Source organism: Cyprinodon variegatus, unplaced genomic scaffold (assembly GCF_000732505.1).
Source record: "Cyprinodon variegatus isolate N-32 unplaced genomic scaffold, C_variegatus-1.0 Scaffold64, whole genome shotgun sequence".
Classification (NCBI taxonomy): Eukaryota; Metazoa; Chordata; class Actinopteri; order Cyprinodontiformes; family Cyprinodontidae; genus Cyprinodon; species Cyprinodon variegatus.
Window position 1 is genome coordinate 1646853 of NW_015150517.1, and position 13412 is coordinate 1660264.

General features: G+C 37.3%; 1 protein-coding gene across 1 annotated transcript in view; it reads right to left on the bottom strand.

Annotated features, from left to right (window-relative positions):
- Positions 1-1170: 1170 nt before the first annotated feature.
- The window catches only part of tfap2d (transcription factor AP-2 delta (activating enhancer binding protein 2 delta)), a 16215-nt gene continuing 3973 nt past the window's right edge, over positions 1171-13412 (bottom strand). Inside the window, exons 3-8 of the mRNA XM_015371771.1 lie at positions 12797-12857; positions 5935-6100; positions 4667-4785; positions 4437-4578; positions 3951-4064; positions 1171-2292 (exon numbers count right to left, since the gene is read on the bottom strand). Coding sequence (XP_015227257.1) covers positions 2076-2292; positions 3951-4064; positions 4437-4578; positions 4667-4785; positions 5935-6100; positions 12797-12857 — 819 coding nt within the window. The 3' untranslated portion in view covers positions 1171-2075. The remainder of the gene's footprint in view (positions 2293-3950; positions 4065-4436; positions 4579-4666; positions 4786-5934; positions 6101-12796; positions 12858-13412) is intronic.

Consider the following 13412-nt stretch of genomic DNA (forward strand, 5'->3'; position numbering starts at 1 on the left):
CCAAAAGAAAACAAACTGTAGAACACAATTGTCTTTATTGAACACCAGCATTTTAGAAGGTAGGGATTTAACATTTATATAGTCGAAAGCCTACAAGAAAAGTTATTTAAATATTTATATATATCTGTACAAATGTTCATGAGCGAGTTGGAGAGCTTGTGTCGGCTAAAGTTGCAATCTGGATCATGTACGAAGACAGACATGCACAAAGCAAAGTCACTCTTTTACAAAATGGCTGAGTTGGACCCTTCTCTCTTGCTTTTTTTCGCTCTCTCTTACACACACACACACACACACACTCTTACACACACACACACACACACACACACTGACACATTCATGCAGAAAACCAAGCTCGCACATGCCCCAGTGCAGCCTAATCATTTCTGTCATCCACATGGTTAACAGACACCGTCAAAATACAATGTCTCCCAAATTGATTCATAACCCTCCAATATTTTACACATTGGGTCACATTCCAGCCACAAACTTTGGTCAAAACAAATTAAAACACATTTGTGAGGTGGAGGGAAAACAAAACAAACTCTTAAAATTTGTATTTTGGAAATTTTGATCTTTGCGTGCTTTGAAACAAAAAATGTTTGCCCTTTCTTCCTTGCAAAAATAGATTTTGAAGTACTGGCATGTATGTTCAGGTCTGGATCATTACAGGGCCCCATTAAAGTCCAACACATGAACATGCTCTGACCTTAACCATTGCAATGCAGCTGTGGCTGATTGGTAAGAATAGTTCTCTGAACCTCTGCCTCCCTCTCAGGTCTTTTGCTGCATCCAGCAGGTCCTTAGCTAGGCTTCCATTTTCCCATAAACACTGACTAGCTTCCTTGATCCTACATAGGAAATGTTTCCCCACAGCATGACGCTGCCACCATAATGTAGGTGCAATGGCAATATTTGCACAGCACAATGTTTTACATCCTGGTCAGAAAGTTAATTTTTCACATTTGCTGTGTCCAACAAGAGGTCTGGGAAACACTGAACTTCTCTCATCTGTACTGAGCTGTGGAGCTTTGCAGCTCTTTTAGAGTTATAGTGGCCTTTTCGGCATTTCTTATTTCGTTTTTTACCCAGTCTTAGATGGACTGGTATTTATTTATAAGTTGTTTGTGGTTATGACTATTTTTACTCATGACTTCATTAACTGACTGGCATCTTTACAAGGCTGTTTGCTCACTTATTTTCTCGAGTTATCCTCTGAGGTGTTGTCAGAACAGATGGAGTTATACTGAAACTCAATCAAAACAAGTGGACCAAAGTTTCTCATTAGGTAAAGTCTGAAATCAGTAGATTGCACAATATTATTTTAAGTGGAATCTAATCAGATGGGCTCAATATATTTGAATGCTACCCTTCGGTATTTCGATAAAAAAAAAACACTCACCCAAAATGTATGTCTTCTCTTTTTTTTTGCAGTTTTATCCTTAAGTTTGTGGTTGTATGATGACAAAATGTGCAACACTTCAAGGGGCATGAAGACTTTGGAAAGGCACTGCTAAATAAATGCCTGATTGATGTGAGTCAAGTGCTTTGCAGGTTACTGATCTTTTTAAATTATTATCTGGAATCAGGTTTTGAGTTTTGCATTCAGAGCTGAATGCAAAACTCCTAAAAAATCAACTTGAATAGTTGAATAGTCATTGAAGACCAGAGCATCAATTATAAGAGCAGAAAACATTTTCAGTTTTTGTGATCTTGCTGACTCACTGCAGCGATTTGTCTTTGAATAGTCACATCCCCGATCTGAAAAAAATATACTTAAAAATATAAATAAAAAAGCAAAGCAAGAACTAAAAGTTTTGGATGAGTCCCAGTAGTCTTTTTTCAACATCACTCTCCATGTTTGGGAAACTTAAATAAGTGTTAGACTTCAACATAACATAAATAAATAGGAATAAATATGTCCTTAAGAAGTTATCCAAAATCTGTGGGATTTACTCCAGTATGAGGTCCCACATACACACACAAGCACACACTCGTACTCAGATATACTCCTAAGATTCAGCACTCCAAGGCACGGCAACCAGGTGTAAGAGTGTTGGGGAGGAGAAGGGTTGCTACTCAGTCTTTTCTGACTTCCCCTCCTTGTTCTGGGATTCAGCTGTTTTCCGGAGCTGTGTCTTTTCTGAGCTGCTGTTGATTTGTTGTTCGTTAGGTCCACTCGTTTTCCCACTCGAGTTTTTGTCTAAGTAGTTGAGCATCTCACTCAGGACCGTCTGGAAGGTGCTGAGAGCTGCACAGACCGCTGGTGTACCGAAGCCATGAGTGATCAGGCTGCAGAGGTAAGAGACACAAATACATGATCATGAGGGTTGGCAGAGTTTATGCTGATTTAGGACTCTCACAGCTAACCTGCTGCATATACTCTCAAAACTTCAGTAAACATTCCTCATATCCTCCCATCATAGATCTTTTATTGTCCACAGAATGTCTTTCATTTAAATTATTTAAAAGTTCACAGAGAGACCAAACAGTCTCCTATAAAGGCTTGTGAAAACTTGTAGCTAATCTGAAAAACATTGACCTCATTTGATATACGATTTTTATTAAGTTTTAAGTTGTCAACTATAAATATCAACTGCTTTTGAAACATCCCACAATGATCTTTGCTCTTATATTTACTTTTTTTTAGACAGAAAAATGGATGATTGTTCCCACGAAAGTTAGTTTCCAAGATTTAACTAAAACTCAGAGAGTAACCCGACTCTATCTCTTACTCTTTGCACTCTTACATTTAGTGGTTTTACTATTTTACTGAAAAATCTGACATTCTTTTAAGATGTCTTAAATTCTTGCATATAAGTTTGTGATGAATGTAATGCAAGAAATCATAAAACACCACATCCTAAACTTTTATGTACAAATATGGCATACATTTTTTTTTTAACACAGAGAATTAGGACCATATCTCTACAAATATTTTAACACGCATTCAACAACGCATTCAGATACAGTCTGACTTAGTCACTTTCATGGTACATGTGAAACATCAGAGCTAGAAATAACATCGCCTATTGGGCCTTCAGAGTATATGCTATATGCTGCTATTTTATCCCTTCCTACTTCCACTTTAATCCCAAATAAATTAATTTTGTTCTTTTTGCATTGAAATAGTAAGAAATAGTAAAAAAAGCCAAAAAATAAGCTATTAGGTTAATCTACCTACAGTAAACTACATCAGAAAATAAATTAATTTTTCTTACATTTTGACCTCAGAGCAGGTATAAAATCTCCCCCTGTGTGCTTGAATAGAGTATAAAATAAGTAAATTCAAGTTTGTTAAATTTAGAAAATCTTTGAGATCCTTTATGACACCTAATAAAGTCTGGCAAAACTATAAAAAAATGGCAAAAGGAGCAAAAGGGCCAGCACTTGAAAGATCTCGCCATAAATATCCTTTTTTGCGAGGGCTCTTTTAAACATTCTAGACTTCACAAGGTTCAGAGCTTTAGATTCCATCTGATTATTTATAGTGACTGTCAGTAGCAGGCTAGTTAGCATTACTTCAATTCATTTCAAGCAATGCAGAATAAATTTTTTGCAGAGATTCAAAATATGTTCAAGATCTTGAAGTAACACAGGGAAGCAGAACGGTTAACACAAACCTAAAGGTCATCTCTCAGCACTTGCTTCAACCACCATGAAGGGTTGCTTCCAATCAGTCTACATTCTTCCCTCTTTATTAGTTTACTAAAACTTCTGCGAGTTGTGATGCCATACTTGTGACATTTCTGCTAATTAGGCTGCGTCCTGTCCTCCTGCTGCTTGTGCCAAATATCAAAAATGCACAGCTGCGTCTTTTGGAAACTGGCAAGGAGGTCACTGTCACAACAAGCAAAGCTTCTCGACTGGTAGTTTTTAAATGTAGGGTAACACAAATATGGCTTCTTTCTTTAAGGTTTCTTGTCATTTTCTTAAAGAAAAATTGTTACCTGAAGTGTGTGAGGTGTCTCTGGATGTCCAGGTCCAGGATCGGGGTCGGCCTCGAGGAACCCAAAGGAGAACGATCTTGGCTCAGTAAGTCCTGGAACTCCTTACAGATTTGCCTGACAGACAGGAGGGAGGGGGGAGACTGAGGGTTTACCATCTGTCTCCAACACAGCCAGCAAAAATCTAGAGTTGATTGTTTTGCTTCTCCCTGAACCCAACCATCTTTATTACTTTTGATAAGGTCAGTTCCTTTTGAGTGAATAAATAGGATAAAACCTTTCAAATAGAGTCTATTCATAGAGTCTATACTTCATTTGTTAAACAACATATTTAGATGAATTCCACCAGAATAACCTTAAACAGATTAATCCAGCACTTGAGATGCCAGACAGCATAAGATAATTCTGTTGAGATCCTCAAAAGCACTTCCACAAGTTCTATTTTTGCATTGTTGTAGGGATGTATATTAAAGAGTTTTTTCCTCTTACTTTGTTGCCAGAACCATTTTCTTGCGCGCGTTGGTCTCTTTCGGCTCAGTGTGCTGCCTCGCCAAATGTTCTCCCACCGCCTTGCTGGGAAACTCTGTCTCACAGGTGTAGCCGAAGTCCCTCGCCAGGTGGAGCGCCTCACCTGCAGCGAACAAAGACAGGGGTATAAGCAGTGAGATAAGCGGGAAAAAGAATTAAATACTAAAAACCTGATGGCTGAAGCAACGGACCTTCCACCAGGGAGGTGAGTAGGGTGACATTAGCAGCTTTTCTTCTTCCTGCTGGCAGGTTGAGGCCTAAGCGATCTAATTTTTCACGAAGACACCGCCCACCGTTCTTGGATTTTGCTCTGCAAATAATTCATAAATTCAATAAAGGGTGACCATTTCAACTGTAGAAAAAAATCCTTCAATTGTTCAATGTAATCACTTAAGGAAATCCAAATGGTAGAACTGATTTGATTTATTGCATATAAAGTAATTGAAAGGATGCATCCCTCTGATATACGCTGGGTAACACTGATAATGATGTCTGATTTTCAGTGTATGCTTTAGTTCAGAATTAAAGTGTTGTTAAGTATTTCCATTAACATTGAGGCTGCACTTGTTTATGTCTTTTACTAAATCCTAAATATTAGACTGCTCAAAACTGGACCGGGCAAATCTACATTGACAGAGACTATCCTAAAGGAAATTTGGAGTTTTATTTAGAAATGTTCTGTTTGAAATGTTGAAGTTTAGTATTTTCTGTTCCTTTTGGGCATTTAGAACACCTTAAATATTACAGACAGTCCAATTCTGAATTGACTTAGAAGGTGCCAATGCAGGGCACCGTTGATGCAAGACCCTCTACATGTAACATCTAATACCAATGTCTGCAGCATTATCAATATTAATCCACATAAAGATTAGCATCCACATTTGAGCGTGGGTTTTTCTTTTCCTTTGTTGATGCATGGTCTGGTATCCCTATTCTCTCTGCTCCCTCTCTCCTCTCCTCTCCTCTTTCTCCCCCTTCTCCCTTTCTCTCCAGCTCATCAATAATACAACGCTGGCAACTCCTGCCTTCCTCTGCTTTCTCTGATCCAGGCATGCTTTGGCCTGGTCTCGCCTCCCTCTGGCTCCCTGGGCATGGCGGCGCGTGCAGCCCCGGCCTTCTTGTGGGCGCAGCTATATATCCTCTGTTTTATCTGAGGGCTACAAAGACACTCCGAAGCTCAGCAGCTAGATTTAGGCCAAAAAAATAATAGCTTTTGCTTCCAGAATTTCTATTTTATTACACTCATTTCTTTACTTATATATTTTCACATATTTTATGATGATATGTAGGGTGTAAACTATTTAATTTGGAGTTTTTGAACATATAAACCTTTTTTTTTCAACTTTACCAATAGTTTAAGCTAGCTTTTCCAGCACATTCACCACAGCACATGACTATAGGTTATTTTCTCTTGTTGTTTATCACCTCAGCTCTATCTGCAACTAGATTTTGTACTGACCTGCGCAGGATGCCGCCCAACAAGGAGGCATTGAGGCACTCTGGCGGAGACAATCTTCTTTTCACTTCAGCAATTGTGACTTTGTACTTGGAGGTGGAGCTGAGCAGCGAGAGTCGACCCGGTACAGAGCAGAAAAGATCTGTGGGATTCACCACGCATGTTCCCCCTGCAAACACACAGAAACACTGTTAGGTTCATTTTCTAGGTGAAGAAAAAGAACAACATTTGAACATATATGGGGATTTAGAGTTGACCGTAATCTTCCCACCAATAAAAAAATAAAAATGTTATAAAAATAGAGGTTTGGTGAGTTTATTTATTTGGCAGAGCTTTGTTTCTTCCTGCTGCCCCACTACCTTCACCTAAATAATAAAACAGCAGGATTCCTGAAATTCATTGATGTTGTTTGGTTTTGGTGTGCCCACCCAAAGATTATCAGGGACCCCCGATCTGGCCAACCCTTTGACAGCATTCTGGAGGCTCCCCTGCAGCTTTAACGATAACTTCACAAACACAGCCTACTTTATTTCCCCACTGGACGGAATACAATGTGCCTAACATTTGTGTGCTGGTGTATTTTAGAGGAGCTGCAGGAGCCTCAAGGAACAATTTTATTATTAAAAGAAATGTGGATGTTTCTTCTGCTCTGTTATTTTACTCAAACAAACACAAAAGACATAATACAAACTCTTCTGGATTCATAAAGTACCATCTTATTTACACACAAGGGAACAATAAATTGTGCAAAGGGCTAATTTTTAAAGTTCTTGTATCTTTTCGAATTGAACCCTGAATGTCCACGGATCAAGCAAAGAAAATGCATATTCACTTAGCTTCATTGCACAATAAATGTAAATTTTTTTTATCCATAGAATCCATGGGATTTTCCACACATGGAGACTACTGTGCAATGTTGCTCACAGCGGTGTAAACACCTTGTATGAGGTCTATCTGGTTCTGATTTCAAAGAATCCTATAAAACAGAAGGCAGTGTAGAAAATAAGTCTTTAGATATGACAAGATCAGTGAGAAAATCTGTTATCTCATCTCTAGCTAAAGTTTCATTTGTAATTATTTATAAACAATCAGTGCATTGGAAAGTTGGTATGTGGGAAGAAAAGCGAAGTGCTAAAACTTTTGACTTTTTAACAGTAGCCCCAAAGCTAGAACATCCTGTCAAGTGAGAGCATGTGCTTATTTAAAATTGGTTGTTTTGAGCCGGAATACTTTCAGTGAATGTCAATAAAAAAAAAATAATAATAATCTAGAGTACTGAGAGACCTGCAAACTTGTGGTAAATTGAAATGCACCAACAGCTTAATTAAATATGAAGCCCTTTATATACATTGGTGCAAGATACACACCTTTATTCAAAGACCCTCTTCATAGCCCTCAAAAATATGTTGTTATTTTATAGTTGTGTGCATGAATTTATGTTTCAGGTTCAGTTCCATAATAATCTATATGTAAGATCCTTTCTTTCAGGTAGGGCGAAACAAAATATTTTTTCAGAAACTTTCCACTGATCTCATTGTGTAGTTTTAACTTCTGAATGTAAGAATAAATGATGCAGAATACCGTTTCTCATTATCAATCACACCCTCATCAGTACTACCTGTTACTAATATATATTCATATACAAATATGAAATATGTAACAACTTCTCTGCAGCTTAAGTTTTATTAATAACATTTTTTATCTGATGTACTGTAGGCTATATTCTATTATTGATCCACTTTGTTATCACATCTCACATCAGGGTGTGTCGCTTTGTCATTCGTTTACTAGATGTGATGAAATAAAAAGAAACACTTTCGGCTAAATAGAACTGTGCTGCAGGCTAAGATTGGACAAGATATTTGGTGGCCCTTTAAGGCAAATTTTACCACCTACAATGACATTTTAATGTGGAAGCATGAATAAAGCTGATTGCACTGATTATGTCTTCAGTGTAATTTGGTATGAATATACTTAAAACAAGATTATGAAATAACCAATTTCAATTTTCAAACAACTATAAGAGAATAAATAAATGTATTAATTGAAAACATAAAATCTTACCATCAATGCATCTTTACTTCCTCACAAGCAGTGAAGGAAGGTATTTTCTTTTTACAAAAGTAAGATATTTCTTTTCAGTAAGAATTAGAATTTAGGTTTTGGTTTTCATTGCAATGAAACAGATTTACAGGCTTTTTTCAGAATGTCTCTTTTTGTCATTAAACTTGAATACAAGGATATTTTCTGATTTCAATATCACACTATTCAACAACCCAACACTATAAGTAATTATATTTTTGGCAAATCCAATCATGCAACAAAACAACTTCTTACTTTCCCCATGTACATAAGTTTTTGACATGTCACTTGCACATAATGAGATCTATCATTGTTTGCATAGAGCTGCCAGAACAGGGCAGCCATTAGGAAAAATCATAGCAAAGTAATGACTTGGGACAGTATTCTCTAGATATGTCGACTTTATGCTAAGCTAACTTGAATGTTTTGATTGGTTTTATACTTTGAAGGATACGTATGAGATCAGGTATGTCATTAAAGTAAAATAATTGCCCAAAATTTAAGTGACATGTTTGGGAATTTTGGACAGTACAGACCATTGCTTTGAGCTGGAAACATAATCACAATATTTGTTCATTCTGCTGTATGTTTGCTGGGATTTTATCTTTTACACATATTTCGTACTGCACTATTAATTCCTCTTTGCTTATAATCTCTGCCCTGATTCTATTCTGTTTTCATAGATTAAAGCATAGGAAGTATGATTAAAAAGAAATAAAATAGCGAGTGTATAAATGATTGCATCAATATCTACTGCTTAGAGGTACATTTTTGGAACAGTAATTATGATTTTGCTCTGTTCCTCAAAAGGATTTGATTTGCTTTCAAAAGACATTTTTTCAGGACATGTACACACATTTGTCATTTCAAAGAACGAAACAGGTTTTTATGTGCATTCATGATTTATACAATTTGTTAAATACCCTCTAAATTCTGTCCAACATCATCTGAAACATGTTATCCCAAATAATAACCTTCCATTTGATAAATTGTTAAAAAGATGTTATATTTCATTGAATATTTGTTTGATGAACTATCATAAACATTTTATATCATCCACCCATACAATTACACAATTAGTTGTTTTTTTTTTTCAAAATACGATAAAGTCCAATGTTATTTCTGTTCCTCTGACTGCTGCAAGCAACTCATGTTTGATGCTGAAAAAGAGTCTATGTGCCACCTCATTTATAACATACAACCGTGGTGATAAACTGCCAAATCACTGCACTGGCAGCCTTGGTTTTGATAAATAGGATCCGGTTAGAATTATTTAAGAATGGATTAAGCACCCTGAATGGAATGAAAACATACTGATAGCTATAATAATAAAGAGATATTAGTTATAACTGGTTAAGATATGCTATTGTGGAATCAATTAATAGGAAATATGAGCTGATGTAATAAAATGTAATTGATTTTTTAACATGTGTTGACTTTGTATGTACTTTGTTATGATTGTGTGTTTAGTGTGTGCCTGTAGCCTTGTGACTACATAAATTAACCAATGGCCGGACCTTTGATATTGTTTTGTACATGAAATTGGCAATATAAGTGAAACTAACACTTCTCAGTATCTAAACTCGGTATATTACCTTATCTAATCTCCCAGGAAAGGAGCAATGAAAAAAGCCTTGAAGGTATCAGCTTCAACATTTTGATCACTAATATTTGCTAAATGTTAAATAATCAACTTTGTCAATCACGCAAACTTTTGAAGCAGCTAAAAACAAATTTTGGGGGAAACAAAGTATAGTTAGCTTCAATTGACTTAAAATATTCTATACTTAATTTTGTATTAGTTACTAGGTTCAGATTGTTCTGAGATTTTATTATATCTAATAAAACAAAGGAAATTCAAATTAAGATAATTACATAAATCTTTCTTTATGTTTACTGATTTTTTTTTGTAGCTTAATATGCATTTTTAGGTGATCTGTCCTGGGACTACAGATGGAAATTAGCTGATGGCTGAATATTTTTTAACAGCTCTTATGGATGTCCCATTGCAATAACAAACTAAACTGAACCAACTGAATCTTATTTTTCTCCACTGTCAATCTTTTATTCATAGTCAGCAGAAATGTTGTGGATTTTCCTCATTTTCTGGCAACAGGAAGACTGTTTAAAAAGTGTCATCCAGGTTCAGTACCATGGACAGCTACTTTGCACCTTTCATTCCAGCGCCTGAAGCCCACAGCATAACAGGAACATCACGATGGTGAGAAAACAAAGGCCAGCAGGACTCCAGCTGCACAATTTGTACCTGACTCGACTTTTACTCATCCTGCCAGACATGGACGATTGTAGGTTGGAGAAATCGATAGATAGGACTGATGTTCGTTAAGGTCTGGCGCCAGTGCTCGTGCATGCGTGCGCGCGAACTAGTATCCAGACTCGCCTGTTGCCTACGTGTGACACGAACCCGCACTAACCTGTCCGTCAGGCACACGCGCTCTGACAGGAGCGCGCGTCTCTGAAAGCCGCGCAGTTCACATCATATTAATTCCCCTAAAAATGTTTTGATTCAAAGTAGTTTGTATTTTATGTTGCCAAGGGCGATCGAAAAGAGCTATTGCCGGTAGTGCAGTCAGTGGAGCGCGCGGGCCCAGAGGCGATAACGGTATTTAAGTAACGGAGAGTAGCCTCGGGCTGCGGCGCGAGCGGCGGGCGGGATCACACGCGGAATCAAGCGCCTTTTACGAGTTTGCCACGAAAATTAAAGAAAAAGAGACAAGGGCCAAATGCCATTCTCCTCATATTCTAACAACGATGTTTATAGCTAGAAAAGAAAAAAAAAATGTATTGACAGAAAAAAAGGGTATGTGCGTGCGTAACGTAGCGGGGGCGCGCGTCAGACAGATCAGCTTGATCTTTGCGGGCTGCTGTTAGAGCTGAAGTGGAAAAAGGGAAAGCAGTGTGATTAAAAACACAGACGACTCCTCCTAAGTAGGATCCGCATTTCTTGAGTGATTTTCTTTTGAAAAAGGTTATGTGAATATTCATGCCGCCGAAGCCGCAGTCAGAAAGAACAACATTAATATGATCTCGGCTGAATCCGGGGGCCCCGCTCTGCATTAGCATATCAAAGCATGAGCCCGAGGCGAGAGAAGCTATCGATACGGGAGCGGGAGGTAAAGCAAAGATTATTGGTTGTGATGGTTGCAGCGGCTGAGCTCAGGGCCAAATACGGCGCACCATTAACCGAAAGTGATGGCGAAGGGATTCCCGCGTCAATCTGAGAGAAAACCCCCAACACCTAGGCAAGGCAAGGCTGAACAGAAATTAAACCCTAAAGACACCAGCCTTTCTTCTGCTTCTGTATGGAAAATTACACATAGTCACCATGCAGGAAAAAAGAAACACAGGCTAGCTTTGATGGAGCAAAAGGAAGATCCGCAGCATGTTAAGCCCACTCATGAGGAAACAGGATGGCCTGCTATGTGTTTATACAGACTCAAACAACATGTGCAGGCAGACTCAAACACCTCCACCCTACAAACCCAGAGGCTACATCTGCACTCTTAAGTCAACGTAACGGCGTCATTGCAGTCTAATAAATAATAAAAAGATGTCTTAAAAAATTGCAATTGATTACGAAAATATTTAACAGCATACATGAATCAAATGTAGAACACACGCAACGAAAAAAAATAAACAATTTAACACATTTGAAATAAATCAAATAAAATATTATAAGAAATCCAATAATTTTCTCCATAATAATAACAGTAATATTACAACATTAAAGCAATAATATATATTAATTTAACCAATTTCCCGTTATTTTAACGCAAATGCGTTTTAATAGCCTACTTCCAAAAGTGACGTTTATATGGAGGAATCAAACACGTTTCCTGCTATTAATGTGCTTTTTCTCTATATTTTTTATTTTTTGGCAATAGGGGTTCTGAACCGCCTGTTTTGGTCACAGTGTATAAGAAAATATTACTAAACACAAATGCATCAGAGTTGAACACCACCATTTTTAAATTAAAGGCCTATTAACTATTTTTAAAGGAATCTCACAATATATAATCAACTGTATTCAAAATCAAAACCACTCTGGCTAATGTAAAACTGAATTAAATGGCTGTACACTTATTACATTTCTTTCTAAATCATTTCCCTCATCATTCAAATAAAAAAGGGACTCTGAGACTAAAGCATAAGCTACTGTAAAAAAAAAACACACCTTCCTTTTAACCCTTTATGTCCAGTTATATCAGAGACATCACCTGCATTATTAATGCATAATAATATAATAATGATGCCTCAATTGACGCATCAAATAATGAGCTGCAATAACATTTAAAACAATATTTGGGTTTCCTTTTGGATTAAAAAAAAAGTATTTCTGAATGGAATAGAAAAGACAAAGCTATAGGATAATTGTCTGTCTGTCTGTGGTTATATATTGTCTTTTGACTTTTTTTTTTATCTCAAACGTTGTAATTACACATTAACTCGTGACTTTGTTGACATTTTAATTGTCTAGGAGAGTTAAGTGTACCTGTTCCCCTCCCAAAAGCCGTAGGTGTTGAGTGACAGTTCGTTTCGCAGTGGAAGTGGGGAGAAGGCGGGTGTGTGCACGCGTGTTAGTGTTTAAACAGGCGAAAAAAGCGGTGCCGTTCCTGCTGTAACATGTTGACAGCAGACAAGAGAGGAGTGTTCCGCCTGTTTGTCTATCTGCTCGCTGTCTTGTCTTGTGTCGAGCCGCGATTGTTTTCACGGCCTCCGGTGCAACAATACAGAGAGGAAATAAACGGGGGGGGGGGCTTACCTCTCCGGATGACGCCCCCTTGGCCGTTCAGTACGAGCCCACACTGAGCCTCCACGGAGCCCTGCAGAGACAAGCACTCATTAGTTTGCTATACTGCAAAGACATGTTTGCTGCAAAGCTAAAATATGTTTGCTGCTAGACGTACAGGTAATCCGATGTGTTAATTCAAGGCTGCAAATCAGCCAAGTGGGAAAATCTTTTTTTAACCATAAGAGCAGAAATATTTGTTCGGATTTAATTGGTCAATACAATTCAGGAAAAAATAGCTCTTGCAAAATGCATTTCGCTGTTAAGATCAACAGACGTGATCCTCTGTCGTTCTAAGCACATCACGTGTTGTGTTTTTTATTTTTCATGTGAAGTTGACCAGTTTTTGTTTTTATTTTTCTCTGACAATCCCAAAATGAGATTTTTTTTAGCCAATAATCAAAGAAACGTCATAAACCTTACTTTTCCACAACCTTTAGACCTTTTTAACAGTAGCATCACCATTTGAGCTATAAACACCACTGTACATGTTTTGTACGTTTGCACAATATTTGGATTATAGCTGTAAATGAATAAAGAATCATTTAGATAAGTTCAAACATTTTTCAGTTTTTCTTACATTTATCTG